Source organism: Leucopleurus acutus (assembly GCF_964270905.1).
Source record: "Leucopleurus acutus genome assembly, chromosome: 15".
Lineage (NCBI taxonomy): Eukaryota > Metazoa > Chordata > Mammalia > Artiodactyla > Delphinidae > Leucopleurus > Leucopleurus acutus.
This window is the reverse complement of record NC_139157.1, coordinates 5,313,050-5,340,265: the sequence shown is the minus strand read 5'-3', so window position 1 is coordinate 5,340,265 and position 27,216 is coordinate 5,313,050. Positions and strand designations below refer to the sequence as shown.

The following is a 27,216-nucleotide window of genomic DNA, read 5'->3' as shown; positions in this document are numbered from 1 at the left end:
ACGTCTAGTAAACAGTAGATGTATAATAAATATTTGTTGTGTGTATCTGTATGAAAGCCTCACTCTTTCAAATATTGCTGAAATTTAAAAAAAATATGTTGCCTTTTGAGTTTGCACGTAGCAACTTATTTATAAAAGTAAGTGTTAATTTGGAGGTATTGTTTTGGAGTTGGCTGTGTATAGCTCTGGGACTGATAAGAAAAGAAAGTCTTAGATCACGTGTTTGAGAAATTAGATAGTGCCGTATAGTGTCCTTCGCAATGTTTTTGAATCAGTGGCTTAATGGTATGGGAATGAGAAGGTAATATGAGTAGCTTGTTGAAGATGTATTAAAAATATTACACATTTATTAATATTTATACTTATTAATAAACCAGACTTTTATTGCATCTCTACTGTGTACTAAGCACGTCCTGGAGGTGGGGATATTAATTTAGTAGAGAAAACTCTTTGACATAGTTGAGGTAATAGTGGGTTTTTGAGCCATTCAGGCCTAGGTTTTGAATCCTGGCTTAGTGCCTTCCTGGCTGTATTTGTCAACAGTCGCCACAGCAGTGCTCCATGTAAGCTATCCTAAAACTCAGTGGCATAAAATAACAAGCATTGATTTCTGTGCTCTTTATTTAGTCTACACTGTATGTTGGCTGCAGTTCTGCTGATTGGGCTTAGCCGAGGTTGGTCTAGGCCGGCTCTGGGTGGGTTTAGATTACCTTTATGTTCCTGCTGGGCTCAGCCCAAAGGGGCAGCAGCTACTTGGAGCAAGCTCTTTTCATGGCAGGTCACTGGAGTGTCAGAGCCAAGCCAAGCCAAATTGCTTAAACACGTGTAAGACCTCTACCCTTCTTCCATCAGCTAACATTCCATTAGCTCAGTGGTTGTCAACTGGATGATTTTGCCCATCTGGGGCATTTGGCAATTTCTAGAGCTATTTTTGGTTGTCAAAACTTGGCGGGAGTACTAGTGGCCTCTAGTGGGTAGATGCCAGGGCTGCTTCTAAACATCCTACAATGCATAGGACAGCCCCGGCAACCAGGAATTATCCTGCTCCAAATGTCAGTAGTGCTGAGGTTGATAAACTGCATTATCAAGTCACTCCGTCCACATGAGAAGGGGACTAGAATAAATATTAGCAAAAAATAATTGAGACTATCACATTGGCTTTGAGCACATGTAAACTTTAGAATCTGTTTCCTTGCCTATAAGATCATAAGGTCTACGTCATAGAATTATTTAGAGGAATGAAGATAACAAATATATGGTATCTGGATAGAGCACTCAGTACGGTTCTTATGATCATGACTAAGGAAAAAATTCCTATCCTTGAAGGAGCCCACAGTGTTATATGAAAGAGAAAAGCTATTGCATTATCATTATAACACTATTTAAGTTTATCATACATTCATAAAATGACCGACATGGATGAAGACTAAAGTTAATGCATAGGCCATCGAAGTGTTGATTTGGCCAGTTATTAAGGACTTGTTTGAATCCATGAAGATCTTATAAACAGTATATGAATGGAGTTAACTCTGATTGATATAAGTAAAATATGTTATATTTTAATGAGTCAATAATAATTCTGTCATTAAATTTGCCTAGTTATTGTTTTTGGGTTCTGAGAAATTGTTTTATAGGATCTGCCAGAGTGGTAGAATAAGTTTCAAGTATTGGCAGGGTCTAGCTGTTAGGGATATTAGTTAGCCTGTATATACATGAACAGATTAGATTGCGAAGCTGTTAACTTGAGATATGTTAGGACTAAATTGTAGTGAGACTTTACCCAGAAATGTTATATGAAGATAACTTTGATTTTCTGATGTTTTTAAAATGGGTTTTAATTTTGAATGATTATAGCGTTAAAAGGTTTGTCTTGGGTCTAGGCTATTCGTGGTGACACATATTGTCAAAGGGTTGTACGATGGGTAAATGCCCTTTCAAATATTTTTTCCAGCTTGTAGGATTTCAACACGGCAACTATAAATAATAACGTAGCTTTATAATGTTTTTCACAGTACACACTAGCTCATGATAATAGTCTATGTCAGTGGTGGAGCATGAGTTTTAAGTCACCTTTCAATTTATTTCTCTTGGGCTTGCAGATAAAATTTGGCTAGTCATAGCTTCAGAGTTAGTATGGAGTTATTCGTAAGTTTCACTTTCTCAAGATTGTCGTCTGCAGATTGCCTATTGAGCAGGCGTTTGTTTTGGAGGAGTTATGAAAAGAGAAAAGGGGTCAATGCAGTTGGTTATCTTTACTTAAGCCTTTGTTCCTTTGACTCTTGTGGCTTTCTTATTGTGTTGAAAGACTGGATATAAACTACTTTCGTCTTTGATCTTCTGAGAAACAAATGGACGTTAAGTCAGAATTTAATGATCTACTAAGTCTCTCTTCTCAATACCAAGGTTAAGCCTTGATTTTTGGCAGGATATGATCTTAATTATAAGTGAAAATATTTTAAAACATCTGCACATCTCTCTTCTTTGGTAATTTATACAGGAAACTCTTAAGATAGACTGTTGATTTGAAGAAGGTTAGATACATATTTTTATTGAATGGCGTTGTGAAATGTTTCGGATTACATATTAACCTATTGGAGTTTTTAACTTAGCAGTACAATTTGATAATATAGAGCATGTCTAAGTTTCTAAGTTTTAGGTAGAGAAACTGTTATTGTTGACTTGTAACTTTAAACAGATCAATTTAGTGAAGGTCAATTTCATGACATTTGGTTTTGAAGTTTCATTTTTATTTCATTCTGCAAGGATATATTGAGGGCCTACTGTGTACCAAATATTTAATAGGCTCTTTGTGGTCTGAGATATACTAAATTTCTTAGGATGTTAATAGAAATTATTCCAAAAAGGATTTCAAGACAGTCTGAAAACGAATTTTGTTTAGTTCAGGTTTTTTCAAAATTTAATGGTTTTTAAAATAAGCCTTCTCAGAGTCTTAAAATGTGAATGCTTTCTTTTGTAAGTAATATATTTTGATATTAAAAAGGACTAGTGTCTAGAAGAACAAGTTAAAAGATGGAGTTTGTTTTTAGGGAAGAATTATTGCTTGTAAGCAAATGTTTTCCAGGCTCAGCTGAGATAGAAAGTTTTGTCTGTGATTTATCTTATCCAAAAAGAGTTTGTTAGGATCTGCTCTGTTAAAATTATTGTTACAAAGGACTTACGGAATTAGATGGAAACCTAATTACAGGCATCCACCTCCATATCTCTAAGATTCTCACTGAAATAATCAAAGGAATAAAATACAAAGATTGGAGAGAAACCTGCCTCTCAGGGCTATTGGGTGTTTCTGTTAGATATTAAAGGAAAGCTCAAGGTGCTGATCTGCTCTTGGCCCATTTTGGGAAAGCAGTGTCTCCTGGAAGTGAGTGAAGCAGTCAGTAACAGAATCTTCCTAACCCTAACCCTCTCCCCTCCAAAGTTGGCAAATGAAAATGGAGTGTGGAGTAGTCCAAGGTTATACCACTTGAGCTTGGCCACCCGTTTTTGTGCCTGCTTATCATAGGTGACCTAAATTTATTTTGTGAGTAAATGAACTCATCATATGAGCAGAAAACTACTGTAGTTTTTGATAGAACCTGCCTTAACTTTACCCCATGGACATTGAAATAGAACTTTTCAATGACTAGCCTTGGAACTAAATTTAACTATTTCATTGGGAAAGCATATTATATGTCTTAATAAACCCAGCCCTTTAGAACAAAATAGTTCATAATAAATTAGGGACTTCCTGAAATCTAATTTTTGACTTCACTAGAACACTGCTTTTCCTAAGTTAAAAAATAGTATCAGGGGCTTCCCTGGTGGCGCAGTGGTTGAGAGTCCGCCTGCCGATGCAGGGGACACGGGTTCGTGCCCTGGTCCGGGAAGATCCCACATGCTGTGGAGTGGCTGGGCCCGTGAGCCATGGCCGCTGAGCCGGCACGTCCGGAGCCTGTGCTCCACAACGGGAGAGGCCGCAACAGTGAGAGGCCCGTGTACCGCAAAAAAAAAAAAAAAAAAGTATCAGTAAGTAGCCTACCTAGCATGAACTTGGCCATCTCCGTGTTTCATATTGGTATGACAATTTTTTCTTTATTGCTTGGTAAGGAATTGATTGAGTTTAAAAAATGTGTCTATGTTGTATTGTTTGGGGTTATAGAACAATGATTGATTACTTTCTTGCCTTTTTATTTGTAAGATTGTATAAAAGCAGTATAAATTTGCAGTTTTAAGGACAGACTAAAAAAAAAGAAAAACAAAATTTGAGAAGTAATTAGAAACATAAGGCCAAAGAGGAGATCTGAGTATAAACCAGTAAAATTTTGGTATCATTTCAGTAGCAAGAGCCTGAACGAAGGCAGTGGCAGTTGAAATGAACACAAGGGGACAGATTAAACAATGAAAATCTTAAGATTTCTTAGTCTGTTACATGTGGAGGATAATATTGTAGAGGAACCAAGAGTAAGAGATGATAAAAGTACTATATTAATAGAATATAATAATTAAAAGTCACTGTAAACTGAGTTGTGCTTAACAATTTAGAAACATTGAAGCAGGGTAATATAAAAGAAGTTACCAGTAAGTCAAATGGAACTAAAATCTGTGCCAAAAAAGAGCAGGTCTCTTTAAGAGCTAAATTAGTTCTTTTGGAACAGTGTATGAGGCTGCTATTTTTTTTTTAACATCTTTATTGGGGTATAATTGCTTTACAATGGTGTGTTAGTTTCTGCTTTATAACAAAGTGAATCAGTTATGCATATACATATGTTCCCATATCTCTTCCCTCTTGCATCTCCCTCCCTCCCACCCTCCCTATCCCACCCCTCCAGGCGGTCACAAAGCACCGAGCCGATATCCCTGTGCCATGCGGCTGCTTCCCACTAGCTATCTACCTTACGTTTGTTAGTGTATATATGTCCATGACTCTCTCTCGCCCTGTCACAGCTCACCCTTCCCCCTCCCCATATCCTCAAGTCCGTTCTCCAGTAGGTCTGTGTCTTTATTCCTGTCTTACCCCTAGGTTCTTCATGACATTTTTTTTCTTAAATTCCATATATATGTGTTAGCATACGGTATTTGTCTTTCTCTTTCTGACTGACTTCACTCTGTATGACAGACTCTAGGTCTATCCACCTCATTACAAATAGCTCAATTTCGTTTCTTTTTATGGCTGAGTAATATTCCATTGTATATATGTGCCACATCTTCTTTATCCATTCATCCGATGATGGGCACTTAGGTTGTTTCCATCTCTGGGCTATTGTAAATAGAGCTGCAATGAACATTTTGGTACATGACTCTTTTTGAATTTTGGTTTTCTCAGGGTATATGCCCAGTAGTGGGATTGCTGGGTCATATGGTAGTTCTATTTGTAGTTCTTTAAGGAGGCTGCTGTTTATGCAGCAAAACTTGAGAAAACAATTTCAAAGATCCTTAGACTGTATTCATAATCTGTGGTCAGAATTACTAAGTATTTGATCTCCTAGACTCATCTTCAGGGTATGAGGTAACACTTGTAAGCTCAGTCTTGACTCAAATAATCATACTCTTCTCTCTCGCTGTCTCTTTTTTGAAGTTATACGTATTTGTAGTTGAATTATGTGGATGAACTAATAATCACATAAGGGCTTTCATTCATGTAAAAGGTTTGATTAAGGTAAAAAGGATATGTATGTTGATTATTAAAGCAGTGATCCTAATCAGTAAAAGACAGATGACAATATTGAAAAGGCGAGGCCTGGTTATGTGAAAGTAGTATGGTAATTATATGCTTTGTGATGTAGGTGGAACTCATTCTGAAAGTAAATTTGAATCTGAAGAGGGTTTTTATAAACTTTGTACTAAACATTTTTTTGAATGATTAACAAGAATGAGAAAACTAAACATGAGTATCTGGTATGATCAGGGTGTATATGTTTAAGGTCTTTAGAAGAGAAGGCATTATGCCCTACTGTGTCCAAGCTCTGTAGTCAACCTAGGTGTTCTAGGATTTGGACTACTTTTGTAACCTCTCATGTATTAAATGTAGGTGATAGTGGTAACTGTCTTCTGGTGTTGTTGTGAGGATTAAGTGACTTATTGCATGTAAAGTGCCAAGCATCGAAGTTGGCTTTTACTGGAACACTCATAGTAGAACATATTTCAGTGTACTCAACACCTAAGAAATGTTGAGTGACATAATCCTAGCACTCATGATACTTCCGTATTGAAATGGAAAGTGGAAATAATAGTTGTTTTGTTTCTGTGACATCATTGACTCTGTCATTTGGAATTTATCCTTAGATCAGTCAGGCTTACCATTTAAAAAGTTTCTGAAATGTGTAAGAGTTCCTGTGCTGCCTATAACTTATTTAGTGATTTTACTGAGAGTGAAAAATCACTGTGTGATTTCTGTGAACCCTTTTAAATTGTATTATCCAACAATCTGAACAAATACTAGTTTCTTCTGAGTGCTGTATATTGTGTGAGGCACTGTGGATTAAAACACACACACGCACTGTGGATTAACACATACACACTTGTGTGAGGCACTGTGGATTAAAACACACAAACACACACACACACACACACACACACACACGCCCACCCCATTGCTGGTTTCTGACTTCAAGGAATGCCCTGCGAAAGACATGCAGATCGTTGCATACTGTGTGACAGAAGGGCTGTAAGAGGTGGGTACACAGTGTTCTGAGATCCTCACTTAGGAGGAGAAAACATCTGTCTCTGGGAGTCAAAGAACACATAAGGAAATCACAGAAGGAACACTTGAGCTCAATACTATGTGATGAGGATTTGACATGTTTGGTGGGAAGGAAGGAGGAAGAAAGGTGTTAACAGGGAACAAAAATTGAACGTACCTGCTGTTTTAGAGAACAACATGTGTCTGAACAGAGGATAATAGCAAAAATAAAGGTTCAAAAAGTAGTTAGGGATCTCTTAAAGGGCCTTGTTGTACGAGTTTTGACCTTACACCGTGAAAAATATTGTCATCTATTTGTGTCGTAAAACCCTTGTTGGCTTTCATTGCCTTTATATTATTATTTTAATTGGTTAAATAATTTTTTGTTTTTCTAAGTACTTGTTGTTTAGCTTCCGCAACGACAATCATCATCTTATTCACCTGAGTTTGTTTGTATGGTTTCAGCCTCTTTCCCAATTATATCTATACTCAAGGGATAAAGATTTGACATAATTAGGATATCCAAATTTATATGCTATAGATTTCATATTTTGGTTATTATTGGTTACCGGTTTTCACTTTTACATCTGTTGGTGTAAATGCTTCTTCTTAACATAGCCCTGTGCCACTAACAGAAGATGTATAGAAAGGCCTAATATATGAAAGGTTTTGCAAAATGGTTCCTATAGTAATTATTATATAGCTTAAGAAGACATATTTGGCTGCTCATCTAGAATTACTATGAACATAGAGAAGGGATAAGACATCTGTCTCCCCAAAAAGTACGAGGCATTTAGATACATTCATTGTTTGTTTGTTTTTTTAAACAGAAGACTTTCCTTGATATTCTTCCCCCCTGCCCCGAACTCTTGTATCCATGACCAAACTGATTTCAGTTGATGAATGAATATAGTTCTGACATGAATATTGGTTGGTATTTTCATTTACATTAATGAGTAGCTGAAAGTGAAAATCATGAACACATATGCTGAAACTTTGTTCATAAATGACAAGAGCAGTTTATTTGCTGAATTGGATAATGGTTTCAGATATTGGAAGAACATTGTGCTATTCACAATGAGTGACTTTAGATGCAGCAAACTTTTAAATTTAATCTGCTTTGTTAACAGTTTCTCCTTTGCTGTTATAAGTCGAGTTAATAAAACAGTAAATCAAGTCAAACAAAATATTCTGGTACTTTTAATTAAAAACAGTTGTATTGCTAAGTAGTCACGACTCTTGTCTCATCTTACACATTTGCATAAGATGGCTTACTAGTGTTGACTACCACTTGAGGTGGTCCATTTTTGGTCATCTGCTAAGCAGAAGACTTTATCAATACATATACATTTGTGTGTGTGTGTGTGTGTTTGATACCTACTAACTTGCTTATGTGATCTGATGTAAGGTTTGTAAGATATATAACTAAAATCACCTTACAGATACTAGACAAAATACTTAAAAACAGATTATCAATTTATTGTATGAAAAGCAATCCAAAGAAATACATCTTCTTTTTAAAATTGTTTTTCCAAAATTTTAAGCAGAAATTACTGTTTAACACTTCTTAGAAGTGTTTCACTGAAATGCTTTTAGAAATCCATTTTTTATTCTCTCTTTTGATAGCGTGCCACAGAAGGTTTTATCTTTAATTGTACATTTTTAAAAAGGTTAATGGAAAGATTTGCTATAATACTTTATATTTTGTCATTGGGAGAACTCTGTCATGTCTATTTAAAATTAAGTCAGCAGCAACAAATAGCATTAGACATGACTGTTGTTAACCTCTTCTTTAGAAATTAACATGGCACTGGCAGAGATATAATTGGTAAGCCACAGAGAAGGTCTGTACTTAAACAGTAGAGTTAATGAATGTCTCTTTTTTCTTCTTTCAGCCTTTAAAGTTGTAGTTAGCTTAGGCTGTTTGAAATGATTTTCTTTGAATGTGTTGTGACATTGGTTTAATTGAATGAAGCTGCAAAACTAGCATGATAAATCAACACAGAATGAAGTTTAATGCAAGGCAAATGATATTAACTTGGAAACTGGTTGCAGTAGACAAAGCAGCTGCTATGATTAATTTTTTTTCATTCTCTACTTACACCACTTTGAGAAGGATGACCTTGATGGTTTCAGTTGTATTAGAACCCCAGTGGTATGCACTTTAACACATTTGAGCTGTTTTTTGCTGGTTGTGGTGCAGTAGAGATTGGTTAATTTATAAGGTTAGGAAAATTTTGTTACAGATTTAATATGTTGGTTTTGACTGGCTTTAAAACATTTTTTATTTAGTAAATAATAATTGGGAGGATTACTTAGCTATGGTAGAAGTCTTTTTCTATGTAATCTTAATGCTGTGGTTTCAGCAAAAGAGATTTAATACGTGAAAATAATAGAATGTGCCAAAGAGGGTCTTTTTTCTTTTTCTTTTTTTAAAATAAATTTATTTATTTTTATTTTTGGCTGTGTTGGGTCTTCGTTGCTGTGCACAGGATTTCTCTAGTTGTGGTGAGCAGGGCCTACTCTTCGTTATGGTGCATGGGCTTCTCATTGCGGTGGCTTCTCTTATTGCGGAGCCTGGGCTCTAGGCGTGCGGGCTTCAGTAGTTGTGGCACATGGGCTCAGTAGTTGTGGCACATGGGCTCAGTAGTTGTGGCTCGTGGGCTCTAGAGCACAGGCTCAGTAGTTGTGTCACGTGGGCTTAGTTGTTCCACGGCATGTGGGATCTTCCCGGACCAGGGCTCGAAGCCATGTCGCCTGAATTGGCAGGTGGATTCTTAACCACTGTGCCACCAGGGAAGCCCCACAGAGGGTCTTCTAGGTGTTTGTATGTCATGAAGTGGAGGCTGACCACTTTGACAGAGGACACAAATATAAAACAATTACATATTAGTTATTTGAAGTGCTAAAGTACCTCCATTCGTAATGCATTTTTCCAGACATTCTTTGCCATGTTTGAGATATATAATGTATATCAACTATATGAGTTACTTTGGAAAAAGATCTGTATAGAGCACAACTATTATTGAGGAAGAGCTGGCAAAGACTACTAATTTTAAGAAGCAGTCAAGGTAGAAATAGAGTAAAGGCATTTTCACAGGTTTCTTGAGAGCAAGGAGAATTTCTCCTCTTCCTCTCCTCCCCTTCCTCCTCTTTAAAAAAAATTCCTAGCATCTATTTCACTCTTTGCCACATAGGAAGCCTTGAATACATGTTTCATTAAGTTGAATTTGAAAATGAAAGGTTGTTTCCTATTCTACTGAAAAATACTCAAACTAAACAAAATTACACATAATAAGCATAATGCTTATAAAGTCTGGGTCGATTAATTCTAATATCTAGAGGCCTGGTGGATTTGTTTCTTTTGTCTTGTCGTTTCTTCAGATTTTTGTTAATGTCATTTTACGTTCTTGTGTATTTGGTTATTTTCTAGTGTGTGCCAGATAATGTATTTACTGAATAGCTTACAAAAATAATATAAGGCCTAAGATTAGGTTGTCTTCCTCCAGAGAGAATGTATGTCAGCTTCTGACAGGTACCTACTGTTAACTGGCAACCCAAGATCACCTCGGTACAATTTTGCTTATTGAGGTTGAGACAGTTTTGATGTTCATATGCAGAGTCTGTAAGGGCCTGGGAAATTAGGGTTCACTTTTACCCCCAGAATGCACACCCATCAGATCCCTCCCCAAAGCAAAGACCGGGGACGGGGAGGCGCTCACATTGGTAGTTACACACTCCAGACCATGTCCCTTGAAGTTCAGGCTCTCAGCTGTCCTCTCTGGATTCAGCAAACATACCTAGAGGACAAGGAGTTCCCCAAAGCCAGGCTAACATCCTCTTGATTCTCTGTCCTCCCTACGATCCTGAATTAGCAATTCTTCACAGTCTTGCTGGATCTCTCATGCATTCAAGCAGATGTTTTTTCCTTCTGTGTCCTATTTTACTGGAATTGCTCAGCTGGTCTGAATTACCCTTAGTACTTAACAGAAAATTCCATGAAATTTTTTAAGAGGTTGCCTTTAAATCCAAGTATATCTAGAATTGACCAACTTCACGCAGTACAGAGTAAAAATATATTAAAACGAGGGTCTGAGAAAGGGAAAAAACACACATATCACAGAAGATCTATCGACAGGCCTGGCTCTCTGTTCATTTAGAGCAGACTCTTCCTACTTTTCGGCAACTTGCCAACCCCACCTTTATATGTAGTCACAGATTCTATAAAACTTCATTCCCTCTCCTCAGCTTGGGATGGAAAAACTTATATCGTAATCCCCGGAGGGAAGAGGGCTTTCTTCCATCCTTATACGTGTACTACCCGTCTTTCATTTGGGAATCACTTTTGTAAGATGTGGCGGTGCTGGTGAGCAGCTAAGGCAAAGTAAGAAGCCATTGGAGTACAGAAGATGGAAGAACTTCCCTGGCTGCTTAAGCCTTGACAGCAGTAAATTCTGGCATATTAGTGTTACTGACGATACATTAACAGTAGGATTAAAATGCAAGAAAAAAATAGGAAGCATAAGAATCAGTAACTTAATTGATTGAATAAGTTAATAGAAACCACCCATCAGTCTTTGTGGAACTGATAGTAAACCACCCATCAGTCTTTGTGGAACGTTCATTTTTTGTGTGTCTTTTATGCAGATGACATGTGAATGAGGAAAATTTACTTTTCAATATTCAGAGTCAATCTGTTCTTCCCATTGGACTTTTTAAAAAAATTAACTTCTGTGAATGAATACTTGACATTTCTGTGTAGGGATGATAATTACTTATTTATATAATTATTTTTGTCACTGTCCTATTCGTGATAAGAGTTAAGGTTCTTTGTCAAAGTAGTAATATAAGCTAAAGGTAGAAATGGAAAATAGAAAGGAAAATAAGGATGCAGAGATAAAATTGTGCAAGGAGTGTGGTGAAAAATGTAGACTCTCATGACTTAAATATTTAGTATAGGGTGGAATCCAAATTTGGCCATCAGTGTTCTGGCAGCCAACCGCAGAATACAATTCTCTCTGAACAGTTGCTTTGGAGAAAGTATAACTTAGATAAATAAGACAGGAGTTCTCCCCCAAGGATTTCTGTAGAAAAGGCCACCACTATTTAACATAATGAACAGTTCCCTGAACCCTGTCATAAAGGATTTTGTAGAAGGGAATTGCATTCTTGGGTGGCACCTAAGATTTTGTCTAACTCTTTAATATACTCTGGTTTAGATTACATGTTGATGGGCAATTGAGTATAGTACCTGTTTTAGTTAGATACTGTTGTTCCTAATCCATAATTTGTATTAATACATACGAAAATTTCAAGCTAAACATGAGCTGCTGTAATTTCACCCCCAGACTTGTCAAGAAATCCATAAGATTTTATTTCAACTTAATATTTTTTAAAAATCTAACTGAAGGAAGTAAATTTATACTTTAAAATAACTTTAAGTGAATAATGTATGGTGATTTTTTTTTCCCCCAGTTTAATTTCGTTGGGAGAATCCTTGGACCTAGAGGACTTACTGCTAAACAGCTTGAAGCAGAAACAGGATGTAAGATAATGGTCCGAGGCAAAGGCTCAATGAGGGATAAAAAGAAGGTAAGTCCTTGAAAATGGGGCAGGTCTTTATGTGAATAATTTACTTATACTTTCGAATTTTAGTAACAAAATATCTAGACCCTAAAACACTATACATTATTTGATGTCTGAAACTTTTGAACTTTTTAAAGGTGTTGTCATGATTTTCCCTTTTTGATTATCATTTTTCATTTAGCCAGCTAATATCAGTCTATGATATTACCTTTGGTTTTTACACTTGAGAAACGCCAGTTTGGCAATTAGTCAGACTATAATGTTGTATATATAAAAGATGTAACTAAAACTTTGAAAAATCTAAAATGTTTCTTTTGATGAGATTTAAATGAGGACCAAACGAATAACTTTGGATGTATGTCATCTCATCAGGAGAGTTAGTAAACATAGGAAAAAAAGGCTTATAACTAGCCATATGAGAGTCATTTTGGTTTTTACCAACATTTTATGTTGATTTTAAGTTTTCTAGAGATTTTACTTTAAAGTGTATTGTTCCTGCTTTCTGCTTTTTTCTTTTGCCACTCTTGTTTTTCTAGTATAATAAACACCTAACTACCTACTTTAAACATTGTTTTTAGGAAGGTTTTTTTGCCTTGTTTCCTTTTATCCAGTAAGAGGCAGAATACTTTTGAAATTTCTGCCTGTGTGAAAAATGTTTGACTGATTTTAAAAAATAACCTAGATTTTGATTGCCAAAGATTAGATTTATTGTTAGGAAGGGTTTGTTGTTTGTTTGTTTTTTTTAAATACATTGCCTTGAAAGGGATATCAAATGATAGACCTGTTATGTTACGTTATGTTATTGTTATGTTAGAGCGTGTGCATTGAATCACTTTGTGGAGCTTACGGAATGACCACCAGACCGATAAGGTATTCTGACTTCATTCTGATATGCATCTTTTTGAGCTTCTCACTTCATTTCATTTAAGCTCTCCCATAAGCTGACTGGATCTCAATCATTTTCTCTCCTTACAGACAAATAATGACTTAGTAGTTAAGTTGGAGGGAGAGGCCGTCAATGATATTGATTATCTTTAGATCTTATTATAAGCTGTTCTTGTCAGCTGAGTATAAAGATACTTTGAGGCAAGCATGTGAGTTCTCCCTAAGCATATTTAGCTGTTGTATTTAAAACAACTTTTTTTAATTAGAATATTAAAAAAATTTAAGCATATTGTGAATCAGCTGAGTGGCAATCTCATATCACCATGCAGTTTTGGTTCCCCTGTTTGCACTTATGGTTGCGTTGCATTAAATAATGCTAATTTAATAGCCTAGGGACAATGAGATGAACTCTCAACAACTGAAGGACAAATAAATCTTCACCAAAAGATTAGTGTATCCATCAGTTAAACAAGTTATTAATATCGGTCAGTTAACAAAACGTGTTTTGCCCTCTCCTCAGCCTCTCTTAGTTCTGTAGTAATGGCTCTCCACTTACTCCACTCACACACTCACAGGCACTGAGGATTAGAGCTTGGAACTGTATTGAGACATGGTGAGTTCTGTTTTCAGTCAAGTTGAACTTTGTAGCCTGAAGAACATTTTTCTGCTATCATTTTTGACAGAAGATTAGAGTGGTTAAGAGAGTACGCTCTATAATCATCTTGCTTTTGTTTGAATCTTGGTTCTATCACTTAGCAGCTTTGTGATTTTAGCAAATTACTCCATCTCTTTGTGCCATATAATGTAGTGAGGGAGTAGTGATGTCACTTCTCTCTTATGATGGTTGTGAGGATTAAATCAGTTGTAAAGCACTTAGAATAGTGTTTTGACACATAGTAATCAATCAATTAATGTTAATGATTGTTCTTAATAAATTTTATATTAACATTATTAGTACATTTTATGTTTAAACTCATATTGTATCATGGGGGAATACTACAGTTTTTTACGCTTTGGAAATGACAGTACTTTTGTTGTTGCTTTGTGACCTTTGAATATCCCATATTCTGATGGCTTTTCCGTTTTGTTTCTCTGGTGGTTGGTGTGTCCATATTCTGTCTTGTCCACTTTGTTCTTAAGCACAAATAGAAGCAGTTCGCACATTTTATTTTTGTTTTAATATGTACTGTTGTCTAATGAAATAAAAAATGTTTACAGATTAATGCATGAAAACAGTAATAAATTAAGACACCAACAGAATTTTGACTGCAGATTATATTTTTAGTTTTATTAAAGTGCTACAGATGAACATACTTAGGGGATATCAAGTTAATTTGAATGGCTGTCATATGTTTGATATTATGGTGAAGAATTTATATGTAGATATATAATGCCAAGAGTGTTTTCTGTAATCTTAATTTAAATCTGCCCATAATTGTCAACCAACTCATTTTGGTTTATGCTGTAGTAACTCTGCCCGTTGAGTTCTTAAAAGTGCTAGTAAAAGTTAGATCAAAATGGAAGGTACTATCGTTCATTGCTTGGCTGTTATTTTTATGTATTTTTTTATTTTTTATTTTTTTGGCTGTTATTTTTAGAAAGAACATGACAAATAGATGGAGGCAAAAAGAAATATAGTAATAAGGCCGATTGAGGTATATTTCATGTGTTTAAAGGAAAACTTTAAACTTTTCTGCAGAGTTGTCAGTTTATGTAAAAGCTAGAAAATAAACCTTAATTTACTGACTGTCCAAGGTATTATGACGGAATACTGTTTGCTGATTTGTATCCTTCACTGCTAGTCTGATAAACCCAGTGAGGGCATACCATGTCTGTTTTATGGAGTACTTCCCTGTTGTTTGATCAGTACCTGGCACAGAGCAGGAACTGGAAAAAATTATCTGGGAAAGGAGTGAATGTTTAGGTAATAAATGAAAGGCATAGATGCTCCCCTATCTCCGCCCCATAAAAGATTTTATAAATAGAGATAATTATAAATCCTATGTGCTTTTAATTCTTTTGGGAAGATAGGCAGTGCCGTATCATTCTAAGCTGTTGGTTTTAAGTAAGGGAATGAATGTGCCACTTTAATTTTCATTCTCTTAGATTGGTATTACTTCAGCATTATTGAAGGGCACAACAGTATTGTCATTGTATAAAAATACCCCAGGGGAATGGTACTGGGTAAACTCATGGAGCCTAAGAGCAAGAACTGCACTCAGACTTCGTAGGAGACTAAGGAGCCATGCTTGTATTTCTGCTCCCCACTCCCACCCAGAAATGTTGACCGGTGAAATGTCTACAGTTGATCAAAGCAGGGTTAGTCAAATGTTGTGTCTTCTGGAAATTTCCAGTAACACTCAGCAATTCTAGTTAGAGCTCTTTACTTGAAATGAAGGGATGTACACTCAGGGAATCAGATGACCTTCTAGGGCTGCAAATAGCAGTGGCCAGATGGTATTAACCACTTTCATGATCTGTGCAGTGTCTTATTCAGACCATTCAACAATCTCAAAAGATAGTTTTTACTCTTCTAACAGGAATGGAGGCTTAAAGAGGTCAAATAACTTATCCAGTCCCTCATTTCTAAGTAGTAACTACACTCAGTATAAACATATATCTTGCTGGACATTGAAATTCAGCTCTGCAATTCATTCTCTTCAGAACATGGGCTTTGAATTTAAAATTAGATCAATCTGTAATAAAGTTTTAATTCAGTTTTTAACTTTGTTTCCCAAATATATTTGACCACAGTCTCTCCTTTCCAAGAGCTATCCCTGTAACTTCTTGAGGAACTGCAGTGTTGTATGGACCATGATCTATGAAATGTTATTAGAGAGGCATATTGTGTAATTGCAAACATAGGTAGAATTTCATAACTGTTTTTACATGTCACTTTTCATATACGTTATAAATTTTTCTTAAATGTCTCTTATAGTCCTATTAATTTCTTATGGTGCATATATATTTTAACTAGTTAATATGTGATATTTTTAGAAAAGTTTAAAAGTGTATATGGTCTGGGAAAAAGTATAGGTACCTGATGCTATCACTCTAGAGACTTATTGACAATTTTGGTATGTTTTCTTGTAGATCGTTCTCTCTGCAGTTATGTACACTTTTACATGTGTTATAGAAAGTGAATCTTTTACTATTCATGATGCTTTATAATTGGCATTTTCTCCTGCAACCTTGTACCCTGTCCTATGTCAGTTTAATTGGCAAGTAACTGAGCTTTATAATGTCTAAGACTTTGTGCTGGCTGATAAGAAAGCACACTTAAAAGATGTTTCAAGGCGATATTGATAGTATATGCAAAAATAAATTTGCTTGATATGTGGGGGCAGCTTAGACTTTTATTTTTATGAAAGATGTTGTTGCTCTCTCAACACTTGGAAAATAATCAGATTAATACAGCTTTTTGTTTGACATACTAAAGTGGCTGTGATAGCCAGTGATATAACATCACGTACAAACATGGTCCAAACAGCCTGCTTTATTGATCTTGTTGAGTACTAGGCTTTCTCACAACCTCGAGCGTGGGTATAGTTTATTTAAAAAAAGAAAAAAAAACACAACCAGAAAAACCACCTTTCATCGTGGCACATTTTGAACAACGTTTATTCATCACCCAGTGTCAGCATTGTCCGTCTCCTTCCATGTGTGCCCACATTCCCCCTTACCCTTCCTCCCCCTCCGCCTACCAGATGATTTGGGGAGCAAATTCCAGACATAATTTCAGCTGTAAACATTTTATTAGGTGTTTCTAAAATAGAAGGACTCTTTAATGCTATCATGTTTATGTTTTTTTTAAATCACCAAAACAATTTCTTTGTGTCGCTATGTATCTTGTCATTGTTCACAGTTCCCTTCTTGTCTCATAAATGTGCTTTGAAAAAACATTTTCATGGTATCCAAGTGAGGGCCGTATATCAATACCTTGCTTAAGAGATTGATAGATCTCTTAAGCCATTTACACCCTCGCCCCCATTTCTCCTTGTAACTTATTTGTAAAAGGACTGAGTTATTTGTACCGAAGATTTCCCGTGGCTTGTGCTGATTGCACTTTCATGGTGGTGTTTAACACTTATCTCTGTCCCCTGTATTTTTGGTAAATTGGTGGTGAGAAAGGTTTAATCAGATTTAGATCTCCTGCCCTCCCTTCCTCATTTTCTTTCTTCCTTTTGAAAGAAACTTTCACAAGCAGTGTTGTGGTTGTGGTACCTAAAATCTAGTTTCCTCCTGATTTTAGCAGTTAACTGTTGATTGTTTTTTAGGCCCTTTATTTCAGTAGGAACTCCAAAATAGTTATTATCCTGTTTCTTTGCTGTTATTAGCTAGGTTTACTTTTTATAGGAGAGGCGGGATAAATGCTCAGTTCTTCACTTACTAGGTTTAAAATAGTGAGTTGTTTCCTAGCAATCCTCCAGAGGTGAAGAGTGAGTTTTTTTGTTTCAATTTGAGTATCATTATGAATGCATTTAAACAGTTTTAATGCATTTCAGTTCATGGCACTTAAGTGTTTTTAACTGATGATCACGTGGTTTGACCAGTGGGGGGCCTTTTCAAATTCACTTCCAAGTCCCTTTAACACAATCCTAGTAGTTTGGGGCTAGTAACTTTGTTTTCTGGTGTATATAATAGTCCATGCTCATTGTAAGATTTCCTCCCCAGACTTGAGATCAGCCGCTTCTTTAAGGAACCCTGATTACTATTAGTGAAAAATAGTATTTGGAAACTGCATTATGGGCTCTAGTGTCACTCATTATTTGTAGACCTTTTCAGGACAGAGCTAGGAGATACATAGGTACACACACACACACACACACACACACACACACACACTCAGGAATATAAGTATCTTTACAAAGTTCATTCTCATTTAAAATGAAAACTACAGTGTTTTATTTAATTGATCTTGTATCTATATTTTGTTTCCCACTGAAAATGCCGGTTCCTAATGACACAAAATGATTGATTTTCTTTATTCTAAAATATACAAAACAGTCTCAGAATAACAATACAAACACTACTACCAACAGTATAGTCAGTGAAAATTTTTCACCAGTTCTTACTGTTTTTAGGGTATGTTTCACTAGAGAGAGAAGTTACTTTTAAAACACTCAATAGTTTTTCAGTATATATCAGTTATGCCATCATACGGATAAACAGTTAAGGTCATTTGTTACACTTGGTTTTCTAGTTTTACGAATTTCTTATTTTTCTGTTACTTGTAAAATATTTACATGGTTCCAAAATCAAATCTACAAAGTAGGAAATTTTCAGAGAAGTCCTGCTTTTATCCCTGTCTCTTTTATCTATCCCCCATCTTGCAGTTTGGGTAAATTTTTTATTTTGGTATTTGGCTTATCCTTCCATTTCTTTGTTTTACATGAAGAGTTACATGAGCGTGTGTGTGTGTGTGTGTGTGTGTGTGTGTGTGTAATTTCTCACTCCCTTCATAGATAATTGTATACTCTACACTTTTCTATGCCTTGCCTTGTTTTTTTTGTTTGTTTGTTTTTTACTTAATAGTGTATCATTAAGTCACTTACTGGCAGTACATAGAGACAGTCTTTATTCCTTTTAATAACTTCATCATATTCCATTGTGCCTGTGTACCGTAAATTATTCCAGCATTCCCCTATTAATGGACATTTAGATTGCTTCTAGGCTTTTGCTGTAACACATAGGAAGAGTGCTGTATTGAATAGCTTTTATATACATCTTTACGTGTACTTGCTAGTTTATCTTTGGAATAGAATTCCAGAAGTGGTATCACAATATATAGTTTTGCTAGCTAGTGCTAAATTCTTCTCTTTAGGGATTATTGTTTTGCATTACTTTAGCAATGTATGTGAGAACCAGTTTCCCAACAGATTCACCAACAGAGTTAAACTTTCATGTAAGGCGCTGTTAAAGGAGCTGTTCCATAAGTATATATTTCTCTGTGTCTTTAAAAGGTCCTTGCTGTTATGAGCAATGCAGCCATCTCTGATTTCCCAGTTAGACAATTGTTTGAAATATATTTCTTATTTTGTCATTGAACCCATTTATGAATAATGGTTAGACATAGTTGAAATGGTATTACCATAACTGGTCTTAAGGTCCATTATATTGTAATAAACTTCTGGTTGGGCCCAAGAAACTAATTACTGTTTTAAATGTTTTCAAGAGGAAAAGTACTGTAATTTTCTATTAGTTCACACAGCCCTTCTCAGCTAGGGCTCCTCATCTTAGAAGTTCTTCAGTTTCACTGAGAGTGGTTCATAACAAGCACCACTATAGATAGGAGAGGTTAATTATATGTAATTTATGCCTTGGGCCAGGCATTAAATACTTGATTCCCTGTGGAATCAGTTGAGAAAGGCTGTACCCTGTGAGGAATGGGTTTTTTCTCTGTACTTTATATCCCTGGCTTAATATCCCCCACCCTGACCCATGCCATTGGTACCTTTGACTCATTGCATCATAGAGTAGGAATTTTTATGGATTCTCTCTTAAAAATGTTAATTTTAGGGCTTCCCTGGCGCAGTGGTTGAGAGTCCACCTGCCGATGCAGGGGACAAGGTTCGTGCCCCGGTCCGGGAGGATCCCACGTGCCACGGAGCGGCTAGGCCCGTGAGCCATGGCCGCTGAGCCTGCACGTCCGGAGCCTGTGCTCCGCAGCAGGAGAGGCCACAACAGTGAGAGGCCCGCGTACCACCAAAAAAAAAAAAAATGTTAATTTTATAAATTACATGCTTAGAAAATTCCATGTATCTGATTTGAATAGTAGTATTTAGCTATAAAAACAGGTCAGTTGCTTTAGAAGAGTGATTATGAAAATTATAGTAAGGTATAATCTGGTTTGGAAGGAACCTTATTAAAGCCATGAAGTCTAACACTTGTTATATCTAATGCTATCATATTTTAGTTTCTGTACTGCACATGGTTGTTACTCTGTTTTCACCACCTCCTGTCATAGTTAATTTAATACCTTTTTAGGCAGCAAGTATTTTTTGAATGCCTATGAATTTTTGTCCTCAAGTGTCTTTTACCCCCAAGATACTGATAAATTTGACAGTGGGCTAATGCACAGTGTGGTAGATAACCACAACAGGTGTTATACATTGTGCTGTGGGACGCCAAGGAAGTGATGAGTTCTTTTACAGGTTGAGGGTTTCAGGGAAAGCTAGAGAAGATGGGACTGGAGTAGGAACTTACAGGGCAAATGAGTAGAATGGTATTCTAGAAATCAGAGGTAGGATCAACCAGTATGTGTCCTTATGCTAATGCTTGACATATTGCAGTGGAAGTTATAAGGTATAGTGGGAGAAGTGGTATTGGAGACAAGGTTGGGATCTGAGGATAATAGGACCTTGAATATGATTTTAAACTTTTTATTCTAAAAGCAGTGCATTGGCACTTATGTTTTTAAAGTAAGGAGTTATATGATATGGCAGTCGAAGGGATGGATGGAAGGGAGAAGAGACCAAAGGCCACAAACAAATAACTAAGTCTTAGAACACTTTACTTAGAAAGTTCTTCCCTATGTTCAGAAAATCTGTCTTTGGAACTTAGATCCTCTGATCCTAATTCTACTTTGAATTTAAAACAAAATAATCTCTTAACCTTAGGGCCTTTGACATACTTAATGACAGTCCTGTGTCTCAGAGGTGTCGTTCTCTAGCTATAAACTAATTCCCTAGTAACTTAAGTCCTCCTCTGCTTTTTTTCTTTCTCTTTTTTTTTTTTTTTTTAATGTCATGGGACATAGCATTGAATTCAGCCTCAAAAGTGATCGATTGGGGCTTCCCTGGTGGCGCAATGGTTGGGAGTCCGCCTGCCGATGCGGGGGACACGGGTTCGTGCCCCGGTCCGGGAGGATCCGCATGCTGCGGAGCGGCTGGGCCCGTGGGCCATGGCCGCTGAGCCTGCGCCCGGAGCCTGTGCTCCGCGACGGGAGGGGCCGCAGCGGTGAGGGGCCTGCGTAGCGCAAAAAAAAAAAAAAAAAGTGATCGATTGGTTTCTTTTTAAAGAGAAAGGAAGGCCTGCCTTTCTGGAAGAGTTTTAAATCTACTTTTCAAATTATCTGCCACAAAAGAACATTATAACAAAATTCTAATTCGTCGTAGACCAATTCTTTTGTAAAATATAATGAAATTATTAGAGAAACAGAATTTTTAAAAGGTAATTTTAATCCTATTTAAAACTTTTTGTATCAACAGACAAAACTCTCCAGTCAGAATGCTGTAAAAGTTCCTAAACGCTTGATTTCTGTACTGGCAGGCTACCTTTGGCAGCAGCTCTGGCTGAAACACCAGCTTGCTGTATGATCCGCTGGTTTTTTCAGGACTGGAAACTAGCCCTGTGGTGTCCTCTCCTCCCCACTTTTCTTCTTTCTTCTCATACCCTCATTTTTCCTCTTGAGTGTTTTCAAAATATTCAATTTTTTAGTTCTGTTTCTGGTTACACGTTCATTTTGGAGTCAAGTGACTTAGCTTTGTTTTAAGATGGAAGAATATAAAGCAGTGCAATACAAATTAAATGTTTAATTCAGATTGGATAGTATTTCAGTACATTTTTATAGAAAAGAGTCATTGCTTTGCCTGTATTAAGTACTAAGAAAGACTGGGGAGATTTGAAATAAAAATTCTGCTACTATTTATTTAAAGTGTAGTTTTTTTTTAATTTGTAAGACACTGCAAGGGATAAAAAGATGGATCCAATGAGAATAACCTGTTTTCATTACTAAAGTAGCTCTTTGAGTAACCTGTAAAACTTAAGCTAATTGCTCTGCCATAGATCTAATAATACCAAGATGAGTTAATTGTCCATGTCTAATGAAATGAGACATGAGTTTCAGTGAAAAGGGAGAGTCCATTTTATCACTAGATGCTGTTAATGAGCCTTTTAAAATTCAGTCTTGATTGGATAGCAGTCAGTTTAGTTAAGGAATCTTTGAGCACCTTATAATGTGTTGTATATATAACAGATTTTCTTTCAGAAGGTTCAGTTCTCTGTGGACAGGATTAGTAGCGGAATGTTGCTTATGTGTTTATCATTATGCTGCATCAGTTGATTTTCTTTTTCAAAATCCTTTAACAAGAACTTCGCTGGAAATTTTTTTTCCGTTATATTAGTGACAAATTATTAGACAGTTTCATAAGCCTAGTGAGCCATCCTGTTCTATCCTACTACTTTTATTTTTCTCCTTCAGTTATGAAAGATAACAATTTAAAGAAATTATATTGTTGCTCTTTGAATTTTAAAACATGCTATTCTTTTATTTTAAATCATGTATAATTGTTAACTCTTTGACTTTTAAAGACATGTATAGTTATTTTTTTAAATCAGGAATTGTCATAGGACCGGGATGATATCACAGTCTTTGGGTCCAAAAAAGTCAAAACTGTGATTCTTCATTTTGTAAATTATATGTTACTTAGAAAAGAGCAAATAGAAATTATAGCAGGTTAGGACTGCTCCTAACAACTTGGCCAGTTGATTAATTAAGACCTTAAAAGGTCTTAATAAGTTTTCAACTTAAGCTTTTGCTGAATTCAGATACCTATAAAGTATTCTAAATATAGATTACTAATCACTTCACATAGAAAATACTATTATTTTTCATATTCTGATGTGAAGGAAGTTCTGTATCATTTCACCTTTGTAACTAATAAGATTAATTTCTGACTAGTAACTTGTTTTCATTCTTGCATTTTTGGCAAGGATTTTTTATTTTGTTCGTTGGGGGGTTTTTTGTTTGTTTTTTTAAATGTTGTGTCCTCAGCACATAATATTAGTTTGCCCCATATTGATGATATTAAGTTTCATCCTTTGGTTAAAATGGCATCAATCATATTTTTTCATTGTAGAGATACTTTTCCCCCATTTAAATTAATAACTAATCTAAGGGGAATACTTTGCAACTTTGTAAATATCCTGTTGCCAACAAAATTTTGCCCCCCCCTCCCATACTCTTCCCCACTACTCCCCGTGTGGAGTTAGGCTAAACTCTCCACTGAATTCCCGACTGCCTACTTACCATTTGGACTGGGTTGAATGGGCCGGGGTGGCTGGTGACAGCAGTGCTGAGTTGGTGGTGGTGGTGAGGGTGCAGCACGCTGAGCACCTATGGTGACTTAGGTCTGCTCTTTCATCGCTCCTCGGGAATTCACTCATTAATTCCCAAACAGCCCTATGAGGTAGCTACTGTTGTTTTTCTAATTTTATCGGTGAGGAAGTGGAGACATAGAGGAGGTTCTCTTCACCTCCATAGTGAGTTGCTTACTCAGGATTTGAACCCAGGCTGAGTGCAAGAGTTTCATTATTACATTGTGATTTTCCTCAATAGTCTTTTGATCTCCTTATCTCCACTCTTCCTCTCTGGCTCCCTCTGGCAACCAGAGTGATTTTTAAAGAATAATCCTGCAATATATGTTTATGTGTTCAGTAAGAGTCAGCTCTTTACTGTGGCTAACAAGGCCCTGCTTGGTCTTGTGTCTAGCTGCCTTACAGGCTTCTTTCTGCCACCTCTGTGACTGAGGTCCCACCTTTCCATTCCTTCAGCATACTGATGCTCTCCTTGTAGGGCTTTGGTCTTGCTGGTCCCTCACCTGGAATCCTCTTCCCCTGGTATCTTTTTGTAACTCAGTCTCCACTTTTCAGATTTCTGTTCAATTTCACATTTTCAGAGAAACCTTCGGTAGTCACTCTGCCCCCAAACAGCAAACCCTGATGCCTTGCCACACTGCTTTCTTACCCTTTTGCTCCTTGTATCCATTATCACTCCGGACATGCTTTACCTGTTTATTATTATTTATCTTCCCCCATTAAGGGTGTGTGTGTTTGGTGATGAGAGCAGAGAGCTGTCTGTTTTGTTCACTGCCCTGTCCTCAGTTTGTTCACTGCCCTGTCCTCAGTGGTAGAGCTGTAATTGTCTGCCACGTAGTTGGTACCAAGAAAATATGTGTTGAAGGAAGGAATGGTCTGCCTTTTAATTTTGCTTATAATTATTTTACATAAAGAAATTATGACCTGAACAGTCAAACTATATTTTATGGTTTTTTGGATTCTTCTTTAGTATCAGAGGCATTTACATTCCTCAGTAGTTTGTATAGATATTTGCTATTTTCTGTTATCATTATGGTTTTATTTATTCAGTTAAATCTTACATTCTTTTATAAATTATTTCATTCTGCAGGGTAAGATTGCAAATTCCACATTTTCAGTTATTTTGCTTTTAAAATAATTTTAATGACTTACATTTTAATCGCTTTTGACAGTTGTCTGTTTTTTTTCAATATGTGAAAAACGTAAAATTAGAATTTTTGAAGTTCTTAATTGAGTAGCAAATATTCTTTTTAACTTTCTGAGGAATTTTTTTGTCCAGTGGTTTAGTTTTTGGAAGAATTTGCTCCGATTGTATAGGTAAGAATTTGCCTAGGCAATTAGTTCTGATTTGTCCAGGTGTGCTATATTTGTTACCAAATGATCTAGGAAAAGTAAGAGTAAATAATGTTTGTTTTGCTAAGAAAAGGTACAGTGTTTCTAAACCATAATTACCTTCATATTTTGAAGTTTTTCTTCTCAGTATAGCTCTTTGGAAGGGCGACACTAAGGTTTGGTTTGCCCAGTACAGTTTCAGCTGTACTTACTGTCTAGGCATAATTATTAGTATATCCTTTCACTTTCAAATTATCCTGATTTGGATGACAAATTACATAGTCCCCCTTAGTTTTGGGGCATTGTTTTGGTGTTTGTTCAGCTTTCTTCCACAAAGCATTAGCACTGTTCTTAAATCTCCTTGTATGCTGGCTGTCTGAGATTTGTTGTTATGGAATGATACTGTGGCCTTATGAAAATTTTGATAGAAAATTAAAATGTTGCTTTTAATATGTCTGTTTCAAAGTGCTGCCCTTAGAGTGAGAAGTGATTTATGTTTATTTGGAGAAAATAAATTGTGGAAGATGTGTACATCAGAGGATCATTCTGTCCTCTGGTACTTGATCCCTTGCTTGTTTATAGGATTTGATTCTTGTTCTTTATTAGTTTACTCTTACCAGCAGCTGTGGTTAAAAGAAACAAAACAAAACCACTTGGGAGATATCCTTGAGTCCTTTCTACCCTCAGTCAATCATTTAACAGATTTGCACAATTGTGCAGCTCAGTATCTTCTGAGTTCCCACAGGGCCTCCCCACCACCATTGTCTAAATCTGTGCTCTCATTATTTTTTGCCTAGACCTCTGCAGTCATCTCTTAACTGTTCTTTTTCCCCTCAGGTAATATGCATAATATCTACTAAAGTCAATTTTTTTGTTGTTACTGACATCTTGTTAGTATGTTTATATATATGTGTGTCTTTCCGTCTAGGTATATGCAAGGTTGTAGTACTCTTTGTCACGAAATAAGATAAAGTTCTTCTCACCCATTGCCAAGCAGTTAAATGTCCTGTTTCCATTCCTGATTTACCTTTAGTTACTATAAACTTTTTTATTTGATTATTTAAGCTGTGTAGATAATTTATACAAAAAAATAATTTTACCTATTAACTTTTAGAATTCCCATTGTGTACAGGGCACTTTTCTTTTTGCTTGTTGATATAAGAGAGCATAAGATTTTTGTGTCGAGGCTGTCTTAAGCATTTGTTCAGATTTTTCGTATATCTTAAAAACCTCAGGAGGTAATCGTAGTTGTTCAGAAGCATCTCACATCACAAATGTGATGGTTTAGGACTTAAGGTTTTTAAAAATGTAGTTTTTATAGCAAGTTATAATTATCACAAGAAAATAATGAAGTCACCATGGAAAACAGTACATGAATTTGTGTTTAGAACATTATACATGTGTAGAACTAACTGGTAGAAGAGTTCTAAATTAAAAAAAAAACAAAAACATTTTATATGTTTGGCATGAGGGCAGAAATCATTTGGCAGGAAATAAATGTTATCCTGATCAGATCTCTCTGATAGAGGCTTTTTTCACAGTGGAGTGTTTTGTTATAGTCAAGGTTGAGGTGCATGTAAATACCCCAAGATGATCTTTCACGTCCTCCGTCACCACCAGGTAGAGGATACCTTACGGAAGTTTCTGTGATTGAGTTTAGGATGCTTGCCATCCCTAATCTCCCTCGCTTGCCCCAGGCTTGTTTAATTAGAACTTGCTTTAAGGTATAACCAAAAGTATATCATCATTTCTCACTAAACTAGCCTTAGTCTGTACATTTCTTTTCTTTTTTTTTCTTTTTTTTTTTTTTTTTTGCTGTACGCGGGCCTCTCACTGCTGTGGCCTCTCCCGTTGCGGAGCACAGGCTCCGGACGCGCAGGCCCAGCGGCCATGGCTCACGGGCCCAGCCACTCCACGGCATGTGGGATCCTCCCGGACCGGGGCACGAACCCATGTCCCCTGCATCGGCAGGTGGACTCTCAACCACTGCGCCACCAGGGAAGCCCTGTACATTTCTTTTCAAGTGAAATGCCTAGACCTGGGCTCTGTCCAGTAGGGTAGCCATTGGCTGTATACGGAGATTGAAATGAAAACTGAACAAGAGAGCAGTTGAGCTGCTTAGTCACGCAGTCACGTTGAAGTGCTCAGGAGGGCCTGTGACAAGTGGCCCCCCTTTTGGACAGCGGATGCAAGCCACTGTTATTGTTACTCAGAGTTCTGTCGGGTAATGCTGCCTCAGGCAGAGCAAACTTATATAGAAAATGCGGAGAAATAAGCAGTTAGGAACAAATTATTCCTGTTTCTAGCTTTGTATTTTGCAGTAACTAAATTTACAGAAGAACTGCAAAAAGAATATAAAGAACCCTCCCCACACCCCATGTGCCTTTCACCTCATTTGCCAATTTTTGACATTTACCACTTTAGTGCTCTCGGTCTTCTTTGTTTCTGTCCAACACTTCCCTTCCCTCTTTTCCCCTTTTAATTTGGAATACTTCTTTTTTTGTTTTTTCCTGTCATTGATTATTTGGGGGAAATAAATTTCCATTATTAAAAGTACTTAAGAGATGATTGTGAATGTTTGGCAGGTTTTGTACATTTATCTCTTGGAACATAAACCAGATTCTAAGGGTGCTCATTTT

General features: G+C 36.4%; 1 protein-coding gene across 7 annotated transcripts in view; it reads left to right on the top strand.

The window, feature by feature from the left end:
- Positions 1-27,216, top strand: part of QKI (QKI, KH domain containing RNA binding) — a 144,218-nt gene that overhangs the window by 40,492 nt on the left and 76,510 nt on the right. For all 7 annotated transcript variants that reach the window (XR_014326783.1, XM_082855511.1, XM_082855508.1 and 4 more), the window contains exon 3: positions 12,152-12,268. Coding sequence is in view for 6 of the 7 variants with exons in the window: in XM_082855511.1 (XP_082711637.1) it covers positions 12,152-12,268 (117 nt within the window). In the remaining variant the exon portion in view is untranslated. The remainder of the gene's footprint in view (positions 1-12,151; positions 12,269-27,216) is intronic.